The sequence below is a fragment of the Bactrocera oleae genome, chromosome 4, assembly GCF_042242935.1.
Source record: "Bactrocera oleae isolate idBacOlea1 chromosome 4, idBacOlea1, whole genome shotgun sequence".
In the NCBI taxonomy this organism is placed as follows: Eukaryota; Metazoa; Arthropoda; class Insecta; order Diptera; family Tephritidae; genus Bactrocera; species Bactrocera oleae.
Window position 1 is genome coordinate 47,526,056 of NC_091538.1, and position 27,658 is coordinate 47,553,713.

A 27,658-nucleotide genomic window follows, 5' to 3' on the forward strand; every position below is an offset into this window, starting at 1 on the left:
TCATACACTGACCGATATATTGAGCATTGGGTTTGTTAGAATAACGAAAATCATTATATGTGGTGTATGAGGGTTTGGGTAATTCGTAGACCAATATCACACATTTTCAGCATTATACTATAGTATGTCCAATATTATCCGTTCAGTTAGTTTTGTTAAGATATCTTTCATATTGACCGATATATAAGGTATAAGGTCAATCAGAAGTTTGATAATCTTTTTCTATTAGGTATATGGGGACTTAGGGAATTATTGATCTGATTCAACCCATTTTTGGCACACGGGCACATTGATGGCAGATAAAGACTCCCTTTCAGTTTCTATAATATATCCCACAGACGGACAGATATTTTCGATAAAAGTTGGCAAATTTGTTTCGATTTAGATATTTTTTGGGCATAAGCTGGCACACTTCAAAACTGAATTGAATTTGATTAAAATCGGTGGAGCGGCTCCTGAGATATGAGTTTCCACGTAAATGTCCATTGTCTAAGTTTGACCCCGGCTCCAATAAAGCCCTCTCGTTACATCTCGGATGTAAAATTTATTATCTCTGACGTATTTGTTTATAGATTTATCGCGCTTTTAGTAGTTTTTAACACTATAGTTATATGAGTAGTGGACGGGGTTATCATTTATTTTTACTGTGTTAATAGTGGTGCTGATGCTGATTTATACTGAGTTAATTTAGTTATTATAGCTATAATGGTTTAGGAGATATGTATATTAAACCTCTTAGAGGGCAGGGCCACGCCCATTATTTCAAAATTTCTATTAAATATCTAAATATTTCTAAAATCTTATCTAAATTACAATTCGATATCTTAATTAAGTGCTTAGTTATGACACTTTATAGACTTTCGATTAATGGCGTTTTGTGGGGGTGGTTTATAAATAACATAACATTCGTGCGGTTTTTGTTTTCAAAATTTCAACGATTAGGTAAGAACATGTACAATATCATTATTCAAAGTATTGGCCATTTAGAGCTATGACTTTTTCCCACGTTTGTGGCAATTCGTGGATTTCAACCCAAAAGAACTATTTTTACAACCTGTTTTGATGTGAACCGTATTCCAGTGAGGGGGTTCTGCATTGAACGGAACAATTGGTAGTCAGAAGGGGCAAGGTCTAGGAAATAACTTCCAACTTCTCCGCCACTGTTTTTCAAAAAGTTTTTAGCCGGTCTCTCACTCACATGAAGCAATTGTCATGATGGAAAATTATTGCCTCATATAGGGGAAAATATTATTATTGTTTACGCTTCTAATGAATGGCATATACTGAAAAATATCCACAAGGATAGAAGCTTTCCAAGGCAGAACATTGGAAAATTAATTAAGTTACGCCATCTTTTGGCAAATCGCACGAATATATCATATACAGGTTGGTTGAAAAGTTTCTGCGTTTCTGTTTTTGATACGAAATATAATATATTTTTTATTCAATATAATCTCCTGTAAGTTCAATACACTTATTCCAATGATCCTCCAATAATTTTATGCCATCCCTATAATGACTTTCCGGAATCTCTGCAAAATAGCCGTCTACGGCTGTAATAGCTTCTTCATTCGACGAAAAACGCTTTCCACGAAGGAATTGTTTCACATTTCTGAAAAGCTAGTAGTCGCTGGAAGCCAAATCTGTTGAATAAGGTTGATGCTCAAGCAATTCGTACTTTAATTCGTTGAATTTTTTCATTGTTAAAACATCTTTGTGAGCAGGTGCATTGTCTTGATGAAAAATTATTTTGTGCTCCACCTGATCAAAATGGCTGCAATAATATTCAGAGTTGATTGTTTTACTTTTCTGCATATAATCAATCCACAAAATTCCATTTGCATCCCAAAAAACTGATGCCATAACCTTCTTTGCTAATCGTTGTGACTTAACCTGCTTTGGGGCTGAACAACCAGCTTCAGTCCACTGTAAACGTTCTTGTTTCAATTTAGGATCATGGTGGTAGATCCAAGTCTCATCCATAGTTATAAAACGACGGATGAAATCGGTTTTATTCTGCTTAAAATGCTCCAAATTATGCTGAGAGATTTGTTTTCGATCTAGTTTTTGTTGAATTGTTAACGTGTGTGGCTCTCACTTTTCAAACAGCTTTTTCATATTTAATTCTCCATCCTCGTTCGTCTGAGATGCCCATAGCATCAGCAATTTCACGCTTAGTCAAATTTGGATCTTCACTAACAATATTATGAACTTGCTCAATGATTTCTGGTTTGGTTGCGGTTCTTGGTCGTCCTTCGCGTGGATCGTCTTCAAGCCACGTTTAAATTCACCAGCCCAAAATTTAACGGTGCGTTTTAAAGGTGAGAATTTCTTATACACTTTTAAACCTTTCAAAACAAAGAGTCTAATCACTGCGCGATATTAAATTTTTTCCATATTAAAAAAAATACGCTGACACGTCAATTTCAAATGGCTTGTAAACAAAGAATTAATTGGCAGAATGACACATGATGAACACAACAAACAAACAAACACAATAGATGTAAAATAAAAGTTAACGAAGCTATTTTTTCTTGCACAGATAAAAAAAAATAGAAAGTAAAAAAATTATAATAAATATAATATAAAAAAATAATTATTAAAACAAAAATTTTAACAACAATAAATATTTAATATTTGAGTAAAACTCGAATAATTAAATTGTTAGCAAATTAATCAAAAAATTTTCAGTCTATAATAACGAAAAAAATATATATATATTGTATAATTTAGGGCACGACCATTGCCGACCTCATTCAACATTTTTTCGCTAATTTCACACTCACACATACGCAGAAGCTGACATAATTTAAGCTAAAGCAAACCAACCAAATCTAGAAAGCGGGAGCAAACAGTAAGCCAAAAAATTCAAAAATTATTATATACTTTGAGAACAATTTAAAAACCCCACAAGTTACACCAACACTAACAGTGAGCAAAATTCTAAAATATGCAACCCCCATACAAATGCAAGTATGTAAGTATTTACACTTGTATATATTTAGACGACACATGCCGCAACATGACATGAACTCACTGCGTGAAAGGCGTAGGCAGAAGAATGCAACAAAAATAGCAGCATACAAAAACAAAAACAAACCGCACGCATATACATATGTAGCTAGCTGTAAGTCCAAAAAGCGAAGCTGCAGCAGCTGAGTGTGGGGTTGCAAAAATAAAAATAGCTAAAGCGCCTTAAAGTAGGCCAAAAATTTTATATGTATGCGTACGGTGGCATGTTAAATGTCTGCGAATGCGAAATACAGAGCTATCTAGCAACATAGATGAATATTTATGTATGTACGTGAATGTGTCTGTGTGTGTGCGAATTCTTGTGTGCATTTTAGAGAAATGCCTACAAAGCCTGTGGCACTGCTGACAGTGTGAAATAACCAAATAAATAACCATGTATAGGCATATATATATACCATACACATAGTAGTATGTATGAGTGTGTGTATGTATGTATGTATGCATGCCAAGCACTAATGTGTGGAGGTTAAAAGTGGCGAAAAAACTTTAAATGAATGAGCATTCGCTTGTATGTATGTGTGCAATATTCTTGGCCTGAATTTATTTGTTTATTACGAAACTGAATGGGCAAGGACATGCAAGCAAATTTGGACATAAACAGAGAGAACTGTGTGGAGCGCAGGTTTTCGCGAGAGTGCATAAAGGAAGAAGAGCACCAAATTTATGTTCCTGAGAGTGCGATTGTGAAAAGTGAATAATTTGGCACAGAAAAATGAGATTTTCGGATTAGTAGGCCTAACAGTGCACGCTCTTTAAATACCCTTACAAACAAGAGTAAAGAATTTCACAGCGCTTGCTGAAATGCGGCCGCTTGATGTTGTTGTAAAATATACGCTACTTGACATCCAATTTTAGCAGTGCTTAAGGAAACGTGGTTTGGTGTGGGAGAGTTTAAAGTGCTCATTGAATGAAAATACTAAAATTATTAGGTTCTTGAAACTGTAAATTTAGCAGAGGCAAAGAGAGAGAGCGCAACATTTAAAAAAGAAAACACTGGGAGAGTTGCTTGAATCTCACACTTGGGTCACGAAATTTAATTGTTTAATCAATGAATGTCGGAAAATAAGAGGCAAAGCGAACTCATATATGTAGGTACTTGTGTATATATATATATATATATATATATATAAACCTTATGAATGAAAGGTCTCCGAAATAAAATCTGACAAAAGGCACATAAGATATGTTTCTATATAAGCTTTTTAGAATATATAAAATAGAAACGAAAAATATGATAAATCTCACTTTTTTCTACGAGAAAAATTTAATGAAGCATAACCTCGGTTATGAATATATTAGCACATAAGATTACTGCTGCTGAATCTATAGCATATATTATGAGGATAAAAATACTTTATAGCTTATACATCATTTCACAGTGTTAAATACTAAATAAATGTAAGCATGCCCTAATTTACATAAACGTTGCCTACAATTTGGCGCATTATAAAAATTTTCATAAAAGGCTGTTTTTACGACTTTTTATTATATATATACTCAACTGCATACAGTTTGAATTCTATGAAGTATGCCACAAAATTTGCCTCATGAACTCCAATCTAAACCTTTGGAACAATACTGAGATTACAACTCAGTTCATTGATCTATCGGTAGATGATGTTGATGACGTTAATTAGCCTCCATAGCACGGTTTATATAATCATTGCAATGACAACGGCATAACCGGAATGGACTCAAATTTATATCAGATCAAAGACTGCCAGCTCGGTAGCATTTCCCAAAATAGTTTAGAATCTTTCTTATGCCGCTACAATAACAATAACATTGCGGACAAACATAGAGAACACACATATTTACACCAAAAATCTGTCGGCTTCAAATATATTATATATGGTAATATTTAATTTGGCTCACAAACCGCCGGACTCAACTTGTCAAAGTTGTATGGAGGAGAGTGAGGTCCAGGCACTTTCTTCTCCATTGTCCAGCTTGAGGTTGAAACATATCGGCAGTCTTACCTTCGGCGAAGCAGGAGACAGCCTAAACTGACATTAGCTGTCTCAACAAATTTATGAAAGGCTCAATGCGCTTTGTCGATTTGTGAGGGTGTTATGATCAATTATATCTAGAGTTCTAGGCTGTTTAACTGAGATTCCGGTTAGAATCGACCTCTTAACCTAACCTAACCTTGGACTCTCACCGAAATTATCAAACCACTCTAATCTTTTAAATGAAGATTTATATAATTAATTATTGTTGTTGAGACAGTTTTTGAGCTCACTTAATAAGGTTTTCAAAATTTCATTTGGTCAAATACTTACCGGACAACCATCCGATATATATTTTAAACTATCATCGGTTATATTAGAGCACGATTGCAAATTGATTGCTGCTAATCTTACACAGTTTTTGCTTATTGACTGTGTCGATATATCGGTGATCTTCTTACATTCGGATAAGTCCAAGTTTTCTATGTTGGGGCAGTGAAATGCTAATGTTCTGTAAGAGCATAATAAAAATAGATTAGTAAATGTTAGTAGAAGATAATATGATAAAAAAAATAATAATAATTAAAAAAAAAACTAAATATAAAGAAAAAAAAGGATAAATATAAAAGTTTGGCAACAAATGGAATTTAAAAAAAATATAGTGTGTTTTAAACGAAAGAAGGTAAATTTTGTGGATGCAAAATTTTTTTTGTACAAGATAAATATAAAAAACCAAAAATTCGGAAATTTGAACTTTTCACATAAATTTTGAGTTTATGTCCAAAAGGTGTTGATATAAAACTATAACTACACCATATACATTTTTTTATAGAACTCGTAATTCTCCCGAAAATCGAGATAAACCGTTTTTAACTCTTAGAAATTCAACATCGCCCCTCCCTTTCCTCTTCCCGACCTTACAACGCTCGTAAATAATTTTTCCTTAATTTCTGTTATTACTTTTTTGCAATGTTACTATGATTTTGTCGCTTTCAAAAATCATCTTCCCGGGTTTACTTGATTAATCTCTTTGAGCTAAAACATATTGTAGCGTAGCGATAGTAAATATTATAACTCTTTACGATTTGCGGTATATTTCATATTTTTTATATTCAATCTTACAAAAGTTAGTTTAAAAAATTGTGTGACAAGTGACATTTCCATAATTTTTTTTTTTTACAAAATTACGCTATTTTCATTACCTTATCGATTTATCAACAACTGATTGACAGCCGCGCAATGAAAGGAATTTCAAAAAGCCACCACATCGTTGGGATATATTTTCAATAACTGGACCCTATAAAGTATAATTATAATTAATTTCATTTTTAGGTTAAAATTGAAGTTTCTACACGATATTTACTCACCTCGATGTCCCGTTGAAAATCAAACAAATTGATTTTCTGCCAACTAGATCCATCCAAGGCCAATACATTCCAATATTTGCAGACCTTTAAAGAGAATGAAGAGAATATAATAAATTTTAAATTATATTTAGTAATGATTATATTATAGAAATTATTAATGAAAATAAATACGAAGATATTAGTGCCAAGGTCTTAAGAAACTCACAGCTAAATTCAGCATACACATTACAAACACAGAATATTGATTAGTTCCAAAGAGAAACTTAATTAATACAATTCGTAAGTCATTTATACGAAACGCAATTTAATAATTGACTAAATTAAATAATTATATCAAAAATGTATTAACTTTATTTAGGATTTCAACTTTTATGATTTTATGAGAAATTGGTATTAATATTAAAAAAAATTAGTGGTAAACCTATTTTTATTATTTTTTCAAAATAGTAAAAACAAGAAAGTTGCCACCTCTACAAACATCTCAAGACAAAAAAATTTATTAAATAAATTAACAAGTAAGGCAGATCTAAGTTCGGATGTAACCGAACATTTTATACTCTCGCAAAGTCAAATGGTATACTCGCTTGAAATTTCTTTGTGGATTGACCGATATTTTCGGTAATAAATCAACTATAGGCACTGGGGTCCACATATTCAATACCTAGGGGCTTGAACAGTTTTGGTTCAATTTAGATAATTTTTAATTTTTTTTTTAATCTTCATTCTGATCATTTATATACATAACCCTATATCTAACTCGATTAGTTTTAGGTGATACAAACAACCGTTAGCTGAACAGAACTATTATACTCTGTAGAAACACGTTGCGAGAGTATAAAAATACAATAATAAATACGACTATTAGAAATCTCAAGCATATCCACACCTACAAACCTATTTGTGCTGATAATTTTTTGTTTGCACGTTTGTTTGTTTGACAATTCCAAATTCATTGTCAAGGACCGAATGTAGAACGAATTTTTTCGCTGCCACTGAAATTCGCACGCGCAAGCACACACGCCCGCGACTAGAAATATAAACAAATGAACAGTATGTGTGTGCGTGCTTTTCAACTTGAACTTGGAAATTATGCCTAGACGTTATCTACCAATTTCTAATATACAAATACACTGCCGCTTTATACAATGTATGTTTGTATGTCTGAATAATTTTGCCAATTTCGACGTCAATTGAATGTAGGGCAAATTGAAAATGTAATTAGAAATAAAATTATATATGCGCGATAAGACTGACGTACATACATATGTATGTATGTAGTCGCAGGTAAAATTATAGACTATATTTCAGCTGTTAGGGTGTGTAGATGTATGTATAATATACAGATAAACATATTAGAAAATGTTTGAAATTATGTATCAAATTTAAAAGAAAAAAAATTAAAATTAATTAAAATGAACTAGTTCGAAAAAAACCAGACCAGTACCAGTAAAAAAACGATTTATGTATGAGTTGTATGTTTATACAACTAAGTACACTAAAAAACGTTTCTTCTTCGTCTGATAAATCAGTGAAAAATCTGAAGCTGCAAAACTAAAAAAGGAAATTTTATAATTACATTTTTTTCTATTCTCTCGTTCTCTCTAACTGTTGTTTGTAACACCTAAAAGTAATCGAGGTAGATATAGATATACTTGTATACAGGTTGGTTGTGAAGTCTCTGTTCTTATCAAGAAATATCACTACTAGTTACAAATTTTATTTATTTTTTCTCAAGCTGGTATATCTGTCGTGAGAACACATGCATAGTTACAAGTCATTCTATCAATTAATACTTTGTTTACAAGCCATTTGAAGTTGACATGTCGGCGTATTTTTTTAATATGGAAAAAATTTAATATCGCGCAGTGATTAGACTCTTTGTTTTGAAAGGTTTAGAAGTGTATAAGGAGTCCTCACCTTTGAAACGCACCGTTAAATTTTGGGCTGGTTAATTTAAACGTTGTCATACTAGGCTTGAAGACGATCCACGCGAAGGACGACCAAAAACCGCAAACCACACCAGAAATCATTGAGCAAGTTCATAATATTGTTAGTGAAGATCCAAGTTTGACTAAGCGTGAAATTGCTGATGCCATGGGCATCTCAGACGAACGAGGATGGAGAATTAAATATGAAAAAGCTGTTTGAAAAGTGAGAGCCACACACGTTAACAATTCAACAAAAACTGGATCGAAAACAAATTTATCAGTATAATTTGGAGCGTTTTTTAGCAGAATAAAACCGATTTCATCCGTCGTTTTATAACTATGAATGAGACTTGGATCTACCACCATGATCCTAAATTCAAACAAGAACGTTTACAGTGGATGAAGCTGGTTGTTCAGCCCCAAAGCAGGTGAAGTCACAACGATTAGCAAAGAAGGTTATGGCATCAGTTTTTTGGGATGCAAATGGAATTTTGTGGATTGATTATATGCAGAAAGGTAAAACAATCAACTCTGAATATTATTGCAGCCATTTTGATCAGGTGCAGCCCTTTTCATCAAGACAATGCACCTGCTCACAAAGATGTTTTAACAATGAAAAAATTCAACGAATTAAAGTACGAATTGCTTGAGCATCCACCTTATTCAACAGATTTGGCTCCCAGCGACTACTAGCTTTTCAGAAACCTGAAACAATTCCTTCGTGGAAAGCGTTTTTCGTCGAATGAAGAAGCTATTACAGCCGTAGACGGCTATTTTGCAGAGATTCCGGAAAGTCATTATAGGGATGACATAAAATTATTGGAGGATCAGTGGAATAAGTGTATTGAACTTACAGGAGATTATATTGAATAAAAAAAAATATATTATAGGTATTTCGTACCAAAAACAGTATTTTTTTCATTTCGAGCGCAGAAACTTTTCAAACAAACTGTAGTTGATTAGGATGACGAGACGAGTTGTCCGTGCGTGCAAGCGATAACTTCAGTAAAAGTTTAGATATCTGGATAAAAACACACGTGTTCCTTTTCTTCTTAACACAGTCAGTTATGAAATGGGCGTAATTGGACCACTGCCATGCCCACAAAACGCCATTAAACGAAAACGTACAAAGTGTCATAACTAAGGCGCAAATTAAGATACGAAAATGTAATTTAGTATAGCGAATCACAGTAGGTAAGGGCATCTGTGGTTTTCAAGGTGTTGAAATGTGGGCGTTGCTCCGCCCACTAGTAAGTTAAATGTACATGTTTCACCAACCACTAAAGCTATATGAACCAAACTTGCTCAGTCCAAATCTTTTCGGCACTTCTTCCGACAGTGTAAAAATGAGCGAAATATTTAAACTAAAAAGTGAAAAATAATTCCTTATATAAACTGACAGAAATATTAACCGAAAAATACTTGTATTATTGTGGGAAAAGTGTGATGTGCTCGATACACGAAAACTATATTTTAAACCATCCCACTTGTCCAAATTATTGCATTGTCATCAGTCCTTGACACGTGTGCAAAGTTTCAAGTTGATTAGACTTCCTGAAACCACTAAAAATTGAGCTCTCAGATTCCATTACATACATACAACCCAAGTTAATAAAAGCGTGTTAATAAAAAATAGTTCCAAATTGAAAAAAAATTATTTGTTTATAAAAATGTACATTTTGTTTGTAAAAAACGTATATCTCATTGGAAAGCTGACAAAGGCCAGCTAGTTACCTTTATAATGAACTACTTATACTACGCAAATGTTTGAAAGTACTTGTTTCGAACGTTGAAATTTTTGCCTCAAGGAACACAAATAAAATATTGTGCACGAACTAAATTTTTGATGTAAATTTGACATCTGTTGATGTTAGCAGTTAGTATGACGCTCTTTAAAATTCTATCTATATAAAACAACAAAACACACTATACATATGTAAGTATATAAGCTAAGATTTGTTTCGTTTTGTAGAATAAGAGGTCTTGGTGTTTGGTCCAAAGTAATAGATTTTTAAATTTTTTCATTTTTTCTAAAATTTAATGGTGTTACACGCATTAGCTAATTTTTCAAATGAAATATATGGATATTTGTAAATCGAATATGCAATATAACCAATTTCATAGAAACATAGCCGTCTTCGATTCTCTAATTCTTTAGGCTTTATTATCATTATTTCTTGTCAAAAAGTTTTTAAGAAAGTCTCAAAAAACGATCTGTTCCGCATTAAACCAGTTCTAAGCTAGTCGAAAGCAAAATTGTATTTCTGTGGCAATATGATATCTTAAATCAACTTATGTTACTAGACCCTGAGTCCAACTTATCCAAGATTCTATGTTGTATTAAATTGTAGATCCCAAATTTATACTAGGCAAAAAATATCTTACTTAACTTAAGTCGACAAAAGTTCCTTTCTCATATTTCCAACAATATATTTATCATCTATTATTTTAATAACGCGTTTCAAAATAAATAAATAATTAATATGACGTGATTATTAGAACAAAATGTTATGCAATTGCTTAACCAAAAAAAATGTTTCCCTTACGTGTAAGCATGACCTTTGATCCAATTCTGCGTCAGAGATGTGAGAATTTGCGTGTTTGCGAAATCACGTTTTAAGAAAGTGATTTTATTTGATAAGCCTAGAAGTGCATAAATAAGATTTCGATATGCAATTTTTTTCTCTAAAATATTGAAAAAATTTAAAATTTAAAAACCAAGTCAAAAATGTTTTACGAAAAGATTTCAAGGCCAATGGCAGAGTCAAGGCGCCAAGAGCCGATAGTTATTGATTTTAAAATTTTTGGTACACTTTTTGCAAATATGTTGTGGCACGAAAAATCGTTGCTAAAGAATACGGGACTTGTTAGGGGTAAAGGAAAGAAAGGAACTTATATATTCACTTCCATTATAAGTAAATTTTTTCTTATAATAAATAGGCCTAAGTAATAAGTAAGCAATTACCCAGCAGAACATTTACACTCTGTATAAATATAGATAAAGTGGAACGAGTTTATATACGTAACTTTAAAATAGTATCTGTAGTATTTTCTGGCGTGAGAGTAGAGCTCAAATATAACGAAGAGAGAAGTGTAGCAGGTAACTACTATATGGATTGAAACGCCTTTAGTCTACCAATGAAAAAACGTAGACTTTTTAAATGAAAATATGGCATATACTGTTCGACATCTAAAGCAATGCAGTTTTTTTAACAGACCTCCAGAACTTCGATACCAGGACGAGAACTTCAAAAAAGTGATTTGTTTCCAACTCGACCTCCTCATTTCAGTGAACTGAGCGAGCTACTTTTTGAGTCTGGGAAAGAGGAAATAGTCACCGGGGTGAAATATGGCGAATACGGTGGATGGCGGACTAGTCAATAGTATAATTTCTTCAATTTATCGGTCATATTCACTCAAAAGGACGCACTTCATACTCAAATAATTTCATAATTTATATTCTTCCCAACATTATAAAAATAAAATTATGCAATAATTTAAATGACATAAAAATAACTTTAAAAATATATTTTCGAAAAACCTTTGTTTTGCAAATTTGCGCATGTTCTTGGATCAAAGGTGCCAGACAACAAAAAGCGGCCAATAATGAATAATTACGATTAACGCAGTCAGCAACAAAGTGCGCTCGCCTCAGCTGCGCTATCACGATGTGGCGCTTCGTATTGCGGCAAACCTCTGACCTAACATTTAAACAAAATAAAAACGGTACAAATTGAGGGCAATCAACTGAGTTGAACAAAAGTAAAAATAAAAAATAAACTATGGTATAATGATTATTTGTGGCAAAACACAAATTTTAAAAGGAATAAAATCGTAACAAAATTTTTACATTCGCAGCAACGGATGAAAATGACAATTGTGGCGACAACAGCTGCTCCTGTCGAATTGCAATTACTAGGGGGAAACGGCGCACACGATCGCCAGTAAATTGTTTGAATATAACACTCATTGCAATATACATATATGGATGTAACTATGTATAGATTTATTTATATACAAGCGTATATGACAACCTATGTAAATACAGGGTTACTAATTTGAGACGCTATGCGCAACCTGACAAATTTTTACACAAAATTCGAAACGAGTTCAGTTGAAACATTGAGTATTTATATTTCCAAATTTGTAGAGGAATTAAAAAATTAAACTTGAATTGAATTTGTGAAATTGATTGTTCAAAAAGTCGATAATCACATATTATTGAGAATTCTATTACTCTCCAGTTAAAATACATACAGTTATGAAAAATCTCGGGGTTTTAAGAACTTAACTCAAAAATAAAATTTCCAACCATTCCATAACGTATGGGAATTTTAGAAGGGTTGCCACCTGTTTGTAAATGAAACAAAAAATGGAAAAAGTAAAGAAACTATAAATTATGGTCACGTAACTGATGATATTAAAAAATAATATTGAATATAAATGTTTATCAGTGGCGTTGCCATCTTTTGAAATATTTAATGCAATACAATTTATAACCTTAACGAATTACAACAGTATATGTATCCGATTAAACATTTTTACAAGCATTTTAGAAGATATTTTTTTAACGGAGTTGCCGTATATATTTATTAAATTTTTGAAAGATAAAGTAGAGTTGCCATTTACCTCAAATTTTTTATTTAAACAAGCTGACCAAAATAATTTGATTAAGATTGGAGAGATTTAAGAAAAACCTTAAAAAATTTTAAGGACGGTTTGCCACATGTTTAAAATTTTAAAACATTTATATTGATAAGACAAAGAAATTACTGCAAATAAAATAGAAGATGTATGCCTGTTGGCGACATTTATTTTGACGATATTTTTGAAAGGAGTTGTCATCTATTAATAATTTAAAAAATATAATTGAACAGTTTTTAATATTTACAATACACCCAAGGATGTGAAATATTTTTTCCAACACACTCTAACAACTTTTTCCTCTTTATGAGGTTTATGAAGTCGTAGGATTAGCAACAACAAAAAGTTCGTTTAAGTACTACAGAATCTGAATTCTAAACAATATTTGTATTCAGAGTATTTTTTAAATAATTTTATTAGTTTACGTCTCGCTTCAAATTTTGGCCTGCCCTCTTGAAACCCCTTTTTATATATTTATAAATACCATTTATACATAATGTACTACAACACTCAAGAGTTCCATGTAAGTCAGTCTCTTGGAGTCCAGTCTAAAAACAACCAAAACAAGCTGAAGCTAAACTGGCAATAGCGACATAACAGCTGCTCCAACAAAAGCGCGTCTATGAGTCAGAAGCGAGCGCCAGACTCGACGGGCAGTCAATGCAAATTTTTGCGTGCTACGAGAAGTCACCAACCGCAGCAAGGTATCATACCTACATACATATGCATATATAATTCACATGTGCCACAATATATGTATAAATAATTTGCTTTGAATATGCTTATTGCGCCTTCCGCATTCAATTTGCGAATTACGCCGGTTGGCTATCAAATTGGAATAGCATTATACAGAAATAAATAAACAAAAATATAAAAGAAATAAATAAATGAAAAATGAAAACAATTGTGTCCTTCAACGACACAGCAATTTATTTTAAAGTTCGATAGCCTGTCGTCATGCTCCTCACATATGTAGTAATTTAAAAAATGTTTATGTTGCTCCAAGGGAAGGAAATCAATCAAATAAATAAACCACGAAATGGAGTTTATTAATCGATGTGCAAACCTCAAGCCGTCATCGGTGCTAAATTAAGCAAATATTTTTATTGGCTCATTTCATTTAGACGTCGGTTTATTAAATTGTCAAAAAATTAAATCTTCAAAGGAAGTGACATGCTCTGAATTAAATTCTAAAACACGTTTTTATGCAATTGAAAGGATTTGAAACGGTGTTTCGAAAAGAGATTTCTTAGAAATATATATTAAGACAGTTAAAATTACAAAGCTCAGTATTAATATAGGCTCTAGTAAAAATAAACAATAATCATATTAAATTCATTGTTTTATTTAGCATTGTTAAATTGATCCGATTAAGGTAAAATATGCACCGAAATCCTCGTACTTATTTGCAAAAAGCTGGGGCAGTTGATTTTTAAATGCTTATGAGGGTTTACTAGGTTTACCGGTATGAAGTGAGCGTTAAGATACAAATGTGTTTGTAGGGAACATTTGTTGTGAACGAGCCTTAATTTATTCTGTTTGGTTGGCATGACATCTGTCAAACATATTCAATAACAGTCCTTGAAGAAACAACATCATATTTTTTCATTGTGTTGAAAATGTCAAATTTTCTGCCGAAAAGTGATGATTTGCGGGAAGCATTCATTTTTTGTTTCCATTTGAAGAAAAGTGCTGCAGAGTCGCATCGAATGCTTGTTGAGGCATATCGTGATTATGCTCTATCAGAAGCAACATACAAAAGATGGTTTCAACGGTTCAGAGATAATGATTTTGATGTGAAAAATGAAGAACGTGGAAGACCACCAACAAAATTTGAAGACGCCGAACTGCAAGCAATATTGGATGAAGATGCCACTTTGAGTCAAAAGCAAATGGCCTTTCTTCCGATTTCCATTCTCTTTCATCGATGGGACACGCATTGGCTGAGCAGCACTTTGATTCCTTCGCAGAAGTCGAAAATTGGGTGTCTGATTAGTTTGGTATACAGTTCCGAATTAAGTGCTTAGCCGTAGAAAAGCAGCTCATAGTCGATGATACGTTGGCAGTTTAACTAAACACATAGCAAAACCTGCTGCCGGTTAGTTTTAGCTTGACCACTGTTACTGCTGGCTCACCGCAACTTGACATCGACTCTTTTTCGCTCACTGTGGTCGTAAGTGACCCATTTTTCATCACCAGTAACCATCGGCTTCAGTATTGGATGATTTTGTTGCGATTAAGCAGCGATTCGCAGATGAAATTTTAGTCAATTTATGCATTCTAAAGTTATGTAAGTTTAATCGAGGGCGACACACCGATTATAGTGTATTTTCGATCAATTTTTTTGTAGTAGTATGCTTTTTTTACTTTTCAAATAAGTCGCTGTCTCTGATTAACTCTTCATTCCCGCTCAATTCATTTTAGGCGAATGTCTTGAAGGTCGACGTCTATAGTAAGTTGTGAGTCAGCTATATCCATCAACTGAATTTAATTGTCATTCTAAATAATTGTGTCGATATTTTGTCCCATTCTTTAGAGCCTTCACTGGGTTCAGCTTCTTCAGTAGTTGCTTTTAATTGTGGCGAGTACTCTTTTGGCATTTCCTCACAAGAGAATAATAATTTCGATACACTAAAATTTTAATTGAATATTACAAAAAAACCCTTTAACTCAAATTGTTTAAAAATTAATTCAACTTGGTGATTTGGTATAGTTGCTTAGCCTGACTTCGATTTTCCTACCTAGTGTTTATTTGTGAGTCGGTAAAAAAAGTATTGACGCAAATAGTACAGATTTTTGTACTGATTATTCACAAATAACGTAAAATCATGAACGGAAAGAACGCTAAATGGAAATCTACATTACCTCCAGTTCCGAAAACAATATATTTACATATATATGATTAACGCGTCTCTTGCATTTTATTTATAAACAATCAATCTTTCCATCACAAATTTTAAAATTCTAAATTTTCTCCAATTACAGTATTTATAAACACATATTCGTATTTAGATTAAAAAAAAAACTTCCGCCGAAATGCGGAATACATTAATTTCACCGGTTTTCGTAATGGTTTGTTTACATTTATTATACGTAAATAACGCAGACGATCGGGGCAAATAATCGAAGCGTAAAAGGTTAAACAGCAAAAATTCAAAATGCAAAATTCGAAAATGTAAACACATAAATTCGGCTAATATTTTTAACAAGCGCATTAATGAATTGGCAAAAGTGATTCGACACAATTAAAAATAAGAAAATTTATTGACCATGATCGAAATGATATCGGAGAGATGAAATGTGCGCGCATGCATTGAACTGCACTGAAACTCGGAATAGCTGTGAAGGGTGAAGGTAGGTTAATTTGGATAAAAAAAATATATATTAATAAATATTACTACCAGTATTTAAATTGCAGAGAGTTGGTATTGTATTCATAATTTTATGATTGGAAAATGTTTTGTTGTATTTTTTCTCTGTAATTATCATTAATCCACCGAATTTTTATACTCTTGTGCATAAGTATATTTACATATAAGATAAATATAATATCTAAGATCGTCCAGCCTGAATTTTAGGTCTCCAACATTTAAATATGGTTTAGAAATTCTTCTCTTAAAATTACTTTTCGATAATAATGTGTATTAATGCCAGAAAAACTAGAGTCTTGGTGGTGGATTCTGTTTTGAACATCGTAAATTTCTGGAACTTCTTGTTCTCTCATCTTGATTACAGCTATAAGGTTTTAAGCGCTCCATTCTCGTTACGCCATTTGGAGACGAAGAAAAAAAACATAATTAAGCCTAAGATATCTGCATGGTCCGCCCTTACAGTGCCAGGAGTACCACTTTAAGGTATAGAGTATTTTAGTCAGGTATGGAGATATGGTAGTTTTAATTTTTTTTTTTTTGAAGAACATTGTAATAAAAAACAAGTAAGGAAGGGCTAAGTTCGGATGTAACCGAACATTTTATACTCTCGCAAAGTCTTTCTTTGTGGATTGACTGATATTTTCGGTAGAAGGTCAACTATAGGCACTGGGGTCGACATATTTAGTACTTAGGGGTTTGAACAGTTTTGGTTCGATTTAGACAATTTTTGGCCGCAAGGTGGCATACTTTAATTGCATTATTCACGCAAAGTTTTACCCCGATATAATCATTGTTACCTGATTTGCATAGTGGAAAGTGAAAGAATCAGATGGAATTGAAAATGGTGTTATATGGAAAATAGGCGTGGTTGTAGTCCATTTTCGCACTATGACATAGAAACATGAAAAGAACGTTACGCACCGAATTTGGTTGAAATCGGTTAAGCAGATCTCAAGATATGGGTTTTCACCTAAAAGTGGGCTGTGCCACGCCCACTGTCTAATTTTTAACGCGGTTCCTATAAAGTCATTATACCATCTCAGAGATAAAATTTAATGTCTCTGACGTGTTTAGTGCTTGATTTATCGCGCTTTTAGTAGTTTTTAACAGTGCCGTTATATGGGGAGTGGGCGGAGTCCCCACCCGATTTCAACTATTTTCACACCGTCAATAGAAGTGCTAAAAACATTTGCTTCTAGTGAATTTTGTTATTATAGCATTAGCGGTTTAGGAGATATGCACATTAAACCTATTACAGGCGGGACCACGCCCACTTTAAAAAAAAAAGTTTTAACTGCAGATGCCCCTCCCTAATGTGATCCTGTGTACCAAATAACAGTCTTGTATCTTATTGCGGAGCTTAGTTATGGCAAGTTATTTGTTTTTGATTAATGGGGTTTTGTGGGCGTGGCAGTGGTCCGATTACGCCCATCTGCAATACCAACCGTCTCACGGTACCAAGAAACATGTCTACCAAGTTTCATAAAGATATCTCAATTTTTACTCAAGTTAGAGCTTGCACGCACGGACGGACGGACGGACAGACGGACGGACAGACAGTCACCCGGATTTCAACTCGTCTCTTCATCCTGATCATTTATATATATATAACCCTATATCTAACTCGATTAGTTTTAGGTGATACAAACAACCGTTAGGTGAACAAAACTATTATACTCTGTAGCAACAGGTTGCGAGAGTATAAAAATATTTAAAAAAAGTAATGTACCTTTTCAGTTCAAGTTTAATATACTTTAATAGTCGGCGAAAATTAAAAAAAATGTATTCCAAATTCATTAACAAACACAAAAAAAAAACAAAATTATTATTACAATAAATGAATACAGGTGATGATCGAAGAACTAGTCAACATATTGTTTCTTGACAAAATTGCGGTTTTTATGAAAAAAAAACTACACTCGAAAGTGTATTCCTTCGATCGTTACCTGACAAATAAATCTAAGAAGGTCGAGTAAAAATTTCAAATCGATCGGTCCAGCTGTTTCGGAGAAATTTTCCTCATAGACTCTAAAAACAATGTTTCGAGTAAAATGTTAATTTTTCTATTATATGATAAATTCAGTGCAATTAGCGGTTAAATGTTCAGATTTTCTTGATTGCCCAAATATAAGTCCGTTGGTTCATGGTATAAATAATATTTATTGGAAGTAGTATATAGTTCAGTATTAACGATCCTCTAGAAGAATTCTCTACTATATGAACAAAATATTTAGGCCAAAATTAATCAATTCACAAAGCATTATTGGATTCATAAATCTTCATCGAAATTATGAAAACTTTGAGAGTAAAAAATTTGAATGCAAGTGTTCTGAGAGTTTAACTTTTTTTTAATTGAAAAGCTATTTATGAAAAGTTTTTAAGTATCTAATTTAGAAATCAATGTGGTCTCCTTCCAAACATTTTGTTGACTTTCCGAGTTTTCAGTCAATGAAAGCGTAGGTGAAGTTGGAAACCTAGCTGAAAATATGTAATCAATAAATAATAACTAGCTTAAATTCACTATAATAATAAAATATAAAGTGAAATTAGCTACGGTCGGTTAACAACTACATATACCTAAAATAAAAATTTTGCGGTTCTTTTGTTGTAACTTAAAAATAACGCAAGAAGCTTAAAACTAAATTAGTCGAAATTAAATCTCAGGCTTTACTCAGCCACTAAATCTGCTTAAAAAACACCACAACATGACATGCCTATGTATGTATATTTACTAACCCTGCAGGTAAACTTGTCAGAAAATACTCTAGTTCGGAAACTATAGCAACATAAAATTTGTATCAGTTAGCGATAACCAAGAAACAGAAGGCTAGTAATAAATAGCACAATAAACATTGATTAACTGATAGCCACCCATTCTAAGAGAGTTAGATCGCGAAAAAAAACAAGCCCTTGATAGTGAAACCAGCTTAAATCCAGTAACTTGTAACTTGATAAAAGAAACTCCCTAACCTATCTGTTACTTCGTTAGCAAAACAGAACGAGGTATTTTATTATAGTTATACCCTGAACAGGGTAAATTAAGTTTACAACGAAATTTGTAGCACCTAGAAGGAAGCGTCCGAGATCCTATAATACCATGTTCTGACCAACACCTTAGCACAACATTTAGGCTATTTAGTAGATTATCTCACTAAACCAAAACAACGGTACAATCGTACAATCACCGAAGAATTCAAATCGAACCAACATGTCATATAGCTATCATACAAATTGAACGATCGCGATTTATGGCATGAATTATTGTCCAAAGCAACAATACAATGTCCGAAGAAATTGATCAGATCGAATCACTATATCATATACATCGATGCAATCCAATGTACCTTTTTTCTTGTCTTGATTCTTTTAATCATCTATCGAATTTTCGGCTATTTCGTACAATTTCGGAACTATAGAAAATGGGTTCAGAGGCTGTCAAGGTCCAGGCATCGTTAAAAGCATCAGTTGCGCTCGTGAAGAATTGAATTAAGCGCGAACCAGTACTAGGTTCGAATGCATTTTCCTAAAGGGAGCGTGCTGGAGCTACAAGTATGTAATACATTGTATAGTGGATTTAAAGTTTCAAAAATAGTAGGTCTAAGTGCTCCAACAGGCACACTAAAGCTGTTTGTCTGTCAATTTCCCCATCAAACCAGCATAAATATATATTTATGGTATGTATGTAAGTACCGTCTGTTGACTGAGAGAGCAAAATTGCATATGCGCTCACAACAAAATAATAATATTCCATGCACTTAGGGATGCAAAAAATTTCGTTTATAAAAATAGCAACATTCAATGAACTCTGAACTCGCCGCCGTTCGCTGTTCGTGTGCATACACATGTATGTATGTATGTATGTAGTATTAGCAGCGGTTGTATGCAAAATAATGGAACAGAACAGCTGCAGCGGCATAATAATAGCAATAATGGAGCAAAGGCAAACTCAATTGAGGACTAGGGGCAAACAAGGACACTGAGGGGGCTCGCGGAATGTAGCCGCAGCAGCGACGATGCAATGCTTCAGGCAGCTGCTAAAAGAATTTATTTCCTAGCTACTACGGTATGCATGTGTTTGTGTGTGTGTCGGTATGCTCCCGCTGCGCTGCTTCGAGCGTAATGAATGACCTTAATTTGTAATTCAATACGCAGGGCCAGTTGGCAGAGGTGCATTTGCATGCAGGCACGTAGCAAAGTCGGCGAGTTAAACGCATTTAAAGGCATTTTGAAAGCTACCGCTGCATTGTAGGCGGCAAGCGCGGCGTGAAGAAAAGTTTCTCGAAAAGCGACAATAAAGCGCGCAGTGCCGTTGTTGTTGCTGTATTTTGGATAAACAAGATAAGATAAATAGCGTATATGCATAAATAAAAGTGAAAGATCTGCTAGTCTTATTGGAAGTAACGAGTTTGCTAAATTTACGATGCAATTTTAGTGTAGCTACAAAAAAAAATAAAGTTGTAATAGAGACATGTTAAGGTAACGTTTGCCTAAAGCTCGTTTTATTAAAAAAAAAAGGTGGATGTAATTTTGTTTTGAGCAGAAAAATATACGCAAGCATACAAATTCACAATCAGTGTTGTTGGATTTTTCAATATCTTATACAGTGGCTTAAAAAAGTAATCGCCTAAATTGGAAAATAAGCGCCAACCACAACATTTGATTTTGATCGTTCAGTTTGTATGGCAGTTATATGATATAGTGTCACCTATAGACAGGTGGATTATTTCACTTTTCTACTAATTGAAGAACGTTTTTGGGACCCTAAAGTATACTTTAAGCAGTAGGTTAAGCCTAAAAAAAGATAGAATTTTTAGAAACCTGGCCTAGCTTATTGCTCTAATAAAAATAATTCTTTGCTCTCTGGGTTACCATTCAGATCGAAATTTTTTGAAATTTCCAACATTAAAATATTCAATTTTTGACACACTGAGGACGGTTTTTCATAGCGCAGCCCTTAGAACGCTCTATATACCGATCTTAATGAAATTTTACACAGATCTTTGAAATATAATTTACAAGGTCTTGCCGCGGAGAATTTTTTTCCTTCAATTACAATTATTTAAAAAACCAAAAACGTTTGTAAAAACATCTGCCAAAATAAAATTTTTACTTTATTTGTCTTTTTCTCATCCCAAACCAAACCTAGTTAATGGTTTTAGTTCATACATGTATTTTTGTCTTTTAACTTTTGACGATCCTCTCAGAAATTCTACTGTCAACGCGGAAATGCGCCGGAAATGACGTCGTAATGACCGAGTTTTGAATATTTTCCTTAGCAAATTTCACAAAATCTTTATCAAATATGTATCTTCGGTATAATAAAAAGTTTGAAAAAATTATTTCATTTTTTATAAGAAAAAAAACAATAATAATAGGGCGTTTTTTGCTCGACGAAACCCATATTACCCCTGATTAGTGGTTTTTGGATCCACTAAGAGTTTTTACCCCGTAAACTATTTCATATAATTTGTTTAACAAATAAGAATCAAAATGACGGGCGAAAGTTATTTTTTCACATACATCTGACCAAAATTCAAATAAATTTAATTTTATTTAATTAAGTAAGTGTGGCCGATTTAAATTTTATGAACAAGCTTAACAACATAATTTTATAAGTGGAACCAGGTCTAGCCCAAATTAATAGGTTTAAAAGCACTCCAACATCTACTGCTACCACAACTCTCTAATCCAAAGCAATCATTATCCAAGTAAAGCCATTATTTTCCCCTGAAAGAGCAATTCTTCTCAGTTTTATTGAAAAACTCGCGCTCGCCTTTAGAAATGCATGATTGCGTCCGAATCTAACGCCACCTTATTTAGTTTTTACTGCTTTTATATTTTCAGACATCCATAAGCAACAGTAATTTGTGCGATTACTTTATTAAGCCACTGTGTGCACTTGAAAAATCGCAAACCACAATAGTAATAAGTAGTGGGGCGGGGGCGTATGAGTAACCAATGAAATAAATAATAATTTGATATTAATAGCAAAAGAAGTACTCACATCAGTGGCTTCAAAAGTACATTTTTAAGTACATAATGTAAACCAATTTGAATATAAAGAAGTTTTACTAGTTAAACAACACACGCGCACACTCATACACACACACATTTACATGTATACATATGCAAATGTGTTAATGTGGTTTCGCTACAAATTCGCTTGTCTACGCCATTCGATTGGCATTCCATTCCGTAGACAGTTGTCTGCAATCAAAATTCACATGCGAACACCATGAAGAGCGTTGCAGCTCAGCTCACTGAATGCGATTACAAGCGCTTTGTCTGCGGCTAGAGTGGAGTGGTGAACACATCGACTTGAGATTCCCGTCAATTTTCAGCTGAGCGTCGATTAAATTGCATCTGATGCGGTGATGTGCCAAGGAAAATGGTTCGTCAAGGCGACGAGTTGTAGATAATAAAATTTGCTTGATTCTGTTATTTACTTGTACTACTATTACATTAGTATGTTTATTGAGTAAAGTCGTCAATTTTTGCTATGAAAAAAAAGGAGTTGGAGGGGAAATAATTTAACTTGCGTGGGAGATAAAAATATAAAGAAAATTTTCAAGGCAATTGTAAAATCTATTGCTTACCTTCAGATCAAGAGCACAAGAAGAATTTAAAGGAATAATCAACTAATGACCCGACAAGATTTCAGGCCATTGCCTAACAGTGAATGAAATAGGAAGATAATGAAATTACCAAATATGGATTTTTTTTTTTTGTTTTTTACTGATCTAAGTAGGGTTAGATCTTCGAAATGATCCTTGAATGGATAACATCCGGGTTAATTCGGTAACGTATAACCGGCTGCCGTGGAAATAGAATATAGTCTTTCCCACCGGTTTTTAGCAACATCTGTGAAACCATCGGCTGTAACAAGCATACGTCTAGCTTTGGGTAATTGATGTAAACTTTAGGAGAAACAGTCCGAGAGATTGATTTATTGATAATGATCGTCAACACATCGGACTCGATCTTCACAAAGTTGCTTAGTATTGAAGGAAACATTATGAAGCTCGAAATCCGATACCTAAGGAGACCACTTAATGTAGTAACGAATAAAGAAAACTACAAATTCCTATTAATCGCATGAATAAAGTCGTTTCAGTTGCTTGAATCAATTTCTTTCAGTCTTTATATTTCCTAATAAGAATAGTTTAAAATGTGACCAATAGGGTAGCAATCCCACGACAGTCTGGTCTAAATACGTGACGGGAATGGCCCGGATTTATATGCAGCTAAGGTCTATTAACTCGGCTATACACCTCAAATTATTTGCGGAATATTTTCGGCCAATATCACAACAACAACGAAAAAAATACATATGTATCCGTTTGGTGCAACAATCATTTAAAACTAACTAGATTATTTCGGGAAGGTTTCGGTATGCCATACAATGCCATAATTCTAAAGACTTGAAATATGTTCTTGAAGGGCCACCGGTAAACGATCCATAAAGACCAAAAGAACCAAGGAACTAATTTCTATATGAATAACATGTAGGCCTATATTTATTAAAGCTTCATTGCATTTGCTAACAACTGATTCGTAATTCAAAGCCATGCCTATATATTTTTATACTCTCGCAACCTGTTGCTACAGAGTATAATAGTTTTGTTCACCTAACGGTTGTTTGTATCACCTAAAATTAATCGAGTTAGATATAGGGTTATATATATATAAATGATCAGGATGAAGAGACGAGTTGAAATCCGGGTGACTGTCTGTCCGTCCGTCCGTCTGTCCGTCCGTCTGTCCGTCTGTCCGTCCGTCCGTGCAAGCTCTAACTTGAGTAAAAATTGAGATATCTTTATGAAACTTGGTAGACATGTTTCATGGTACCGTGAGACGGTTGGTATTGCAGATGGGCGTAATCGGACCACTGCCACGCCCACGAAACGCCATTAATCAAAAACAAATAACTTGCCATAACTAAGCTCCGCAATAAGATACAAGACTGTTATTTGGTACACAGGATCACATTAAGGAGAAGCATCTGCAGTTAAAATTTTTTTTTTAAAAGTGGGCGTGGTCCCGCCTCTAATAGGTTTAATGTGCATATCTCCTAAACCGCTAATGCTATAATAACAAAATTCACTGGAAGCAAATGTTTTTAGCACTTATATTGACGGTGTGAAAATAGTTGAAATCGGGTGGCAACTCCGCCCACTCCCCATATAACGGTACTGTTAAAAACTACTAAAAGCGCGATAAATCAAGCACTAAACACGCCAGAGTCATTAAATTTTATCTCTGGGATGGTATGAGATGACTTTATAGGAACCGCGTTCAAAATTAGACAGTGGGCGTGGCACAGCCCACTTTTAGGTGAAAACCCATATCTTGAGATCTGCTTAACCGATTTCAACCAAATTCGGTGCATAACGTTCTTTTCATGTTTCTATGTCACAGTGCAAAAATGGGCGAAATCGGACTACAACCACGCCTACTTTCCATATAACACCATTTTAAATTCCATCTGATTATTTCACTTTCCACTATGCAAATCAGGCAACAATGACTGTATCGGGATAAAACGTTGCGTGAATAATGCGATTAAAGTATGCCACCTTGTGGCCAAAAATTGTCTAAATCGAACCAAAACTGTTTAAGCCCCTAAGTACTAAATATGTGGACCCCAGTGCCTATAGTTGACCTTCTACCGAAAATATCAGCCAATCCACAAAGAAATCTCAAACGAGTATACTATTTGACTTTGCGAGAGTATAAAATGTTCGGTTACATCCGAACTTAGCCCTTCCTTACTTGTTTATATATACTTTTACTGCGAAATTAAGGGTCATAATACCCTGCTGATGCGTCTCAAGATTTACCTATGCCTATGAACAACTATCGCCTTTAGGAAAACTTTTTTTTTTAATTTTAGACTTCGCCTAATACTAGAATTTAATCTCAAGACCCACCGGACGATAGATAAATCATTCTTAATTATTTCAATGTCAATAATAAACATCTTTTAAAGCTTATTGATTCGCGGGTAGGGGAAAGAGCAACAACTAGTTATTATCAAAAGCTAAATTTCTATCCAACATCATGTGTGGCACAATGGGATGCCAGTCGGGACGGCTTAAACAGCGTCAACCTTGAAATGTCATTTGTATTACTACAATAACTTCTTTGCATGTCTCTAAAATGGATGGAGAGCGTCCTAATCAATTTCATTACATTGATTTGAAATGAATTCTGGACACACATCAATGAATACTAAATACGTCGCAGACAACAACAATTAAAGCACACGAGTACACATGTTGACACGCTCGTCAACACATCACCTGCCTGTCTGTCTGCCTATTTCGTAGCTGAGCTGCCAGCCAGAGCATGCAATGCAATCATGGAGTGATATGGTACCTATATACATACATATGTATGTCTGCATAGATTTGTAATTAAATATAATATATGTACATATATGCATATACATATGTATGGGTGTAAAAATATTCAAGCAGACAAAGCAAGGCGAATAAATTAATGGCGGTTTGTCCACATGGCGGTTTATTCACGCAATTTTATTTGTGTAATTTTTTATAATATGTGTGTGTAATTGTTTAGATACATAAATACATATGTACATGTATTTACTTGACTATATCTTGTTTATATTTTTGTAAAAATTATACTACTTCGAAATTAAACGCAATCGAGCGACTGTCATTCATGCCACTTGGGGGATGTGGCAACTGATGCCTCGCCCCTAAAGCAGTCATAAATTCCCGAATTCATTGCACAGTGTTGATGCGAAAGCAATAATAAACACACACGACCCTCCCACGAAGCGACCGAACAAAAAGGCTTGAGACATCAATGTGGCAGTTGTTGATGGAAATGGTGGCGAAGACACTTCTCATTTGGGTAGCGCTTAATGAAAAGGGGATTCAAAATTCAAAGGAAAGCATTGCACAGCAACAACAAAAAAAATTGTTGAGACTATAAACAGCGCATTTATTATGACAGCAGGAAGAGCGGCGGCGACAGCGATTTAGAAGTTTGTCAAAACAACCTTTGCAAGTTGAGGGAGAAGAAGAATTAGAGGCAAGCAACAAAAGCAGAAATTTCATTTAATAGTTGCGCACTCATTGCTACTTGCCACGCCAGCTAAGCATAGCAAGAAGTAAAAAATAATATCGTTAAGAAGATAGCTTTGAAACATGAGTCGTTGAAATATTTCGTTTCTTTTTGTTGCATTTGCTAGTTATTGACTTAGCTCAGCAATAGTGTCGACGCGCAACAGCATGGCTTGTTGCAGTAGGGGGCGTAGAGAAAAGACAAATTCGCAAAATTATCGCCAAGACAAAGTGGCTTGCGAAATAACACAGACGGCGTGGATCAAGCTCATAAATGTTAACTTGAGGACAGTTGCCTACATACATAGTTACATATATAAGGATTGCAAGCAAATGAAAATTTGAGGAAATTAAAAAGCAGTGATTTGCTGTTATAAAGGTCTTAAGAAAACAAGAAAAAACGGCTGCACCGAAGCTATAGTGCATTTCTTACAGCATAAAATTGCATAAAACAAGAATAAACGTTAACTTCGGTTGCGGTTGCTATAATACCCTTCACAAATATAAAGGTTCCTTACAAGAACTTGATGCCGACCGTTCAGTTTGTATGGAAGCTATATTCTATAGTGATCTGATCTGAACAATTTTTTCGGAGATTTGTTGTTTTTGTTTTTGGCTGAGAATAATAATATATTAATATAAACAAAATTTGGCATGAGTTCGTGAAGAAGAAGATATACTAAAGTAGTCCAATATCGACCGTTCCGACAAATGAGCAGCTTCTTAGTGAGAAAAGGACAGGTGCAAAATTTTAGATCGATAGCTTAAAAGCTGAGGGACAAGTTTGCTTATATACAGATGGACGGACCGACAGACAGACAGACGGACATGGCTGAATCAAATCAGCTCATCATGCTGATCATTTAAGTATATATTTTATAGGGTCTCCGACGTTTCATTCTGGCTATTACAAATTTCGTGGCAAACTTAATATACCCTGTTCAGGGTATAAAAATATGTATCTTGACAGTTTATAGTGTTCCGATATAAGCAATATGTTCGAAGATTGTAGCGATGTCTTGGACAATAATATATGCTCAATTTCGTGAAGATATCTTATCAAGTAACAAAGTTTTCTATAAACGGACTTGATTTTGATCGGAAAGTTTGTATGACAGCTACATATATGCTATATTGCTGGTTCCGATAAATGAGGGGTTCTTTGGGTAAAAAAGACGTGCGCAAAATTTCAGATCGATATTTAAAAATTTGAGAAACTAATTCGCATATATACAAACAGCCAGGCGGATATGGCTAAATCAACTTAGCTCC

General features: G+C 33.9%; 1 protein-coding gene across 1 annotated transcript in view; it reads right to left on the minus strand.

Annotated features, from left to right (window-relative positions):
- LOC106616444 (F-box/LRR-repeat protein 20) overlaps positions 1 to 27,658 on the minus strand; it is a 99,147-nt gene that overhangs the window by 9,159 nt on the left and 62,330 nt on the right. Inside the window, exons 4-6 of the mRNA XM_070109283.1 lie at positions 6,350 to 6,433; positions 6,185 to 6,279; positions 5,316 to 5,493 (exon numbers count right to left, since the gene is read on the minus strand). Of these exons, the coding sequence (XP_069965384.1) occupies positions 5,316 to 5,493; positions 6,185 to 6,279; positions 6,350 to 6,433 (357 nt within the window). The remainder of the gene's footprint in view (positions 1 to 5,315; positions 5,494 to 6,184; positions 6,280 to 6,349; positions 6,434 to 27,658) is intronic.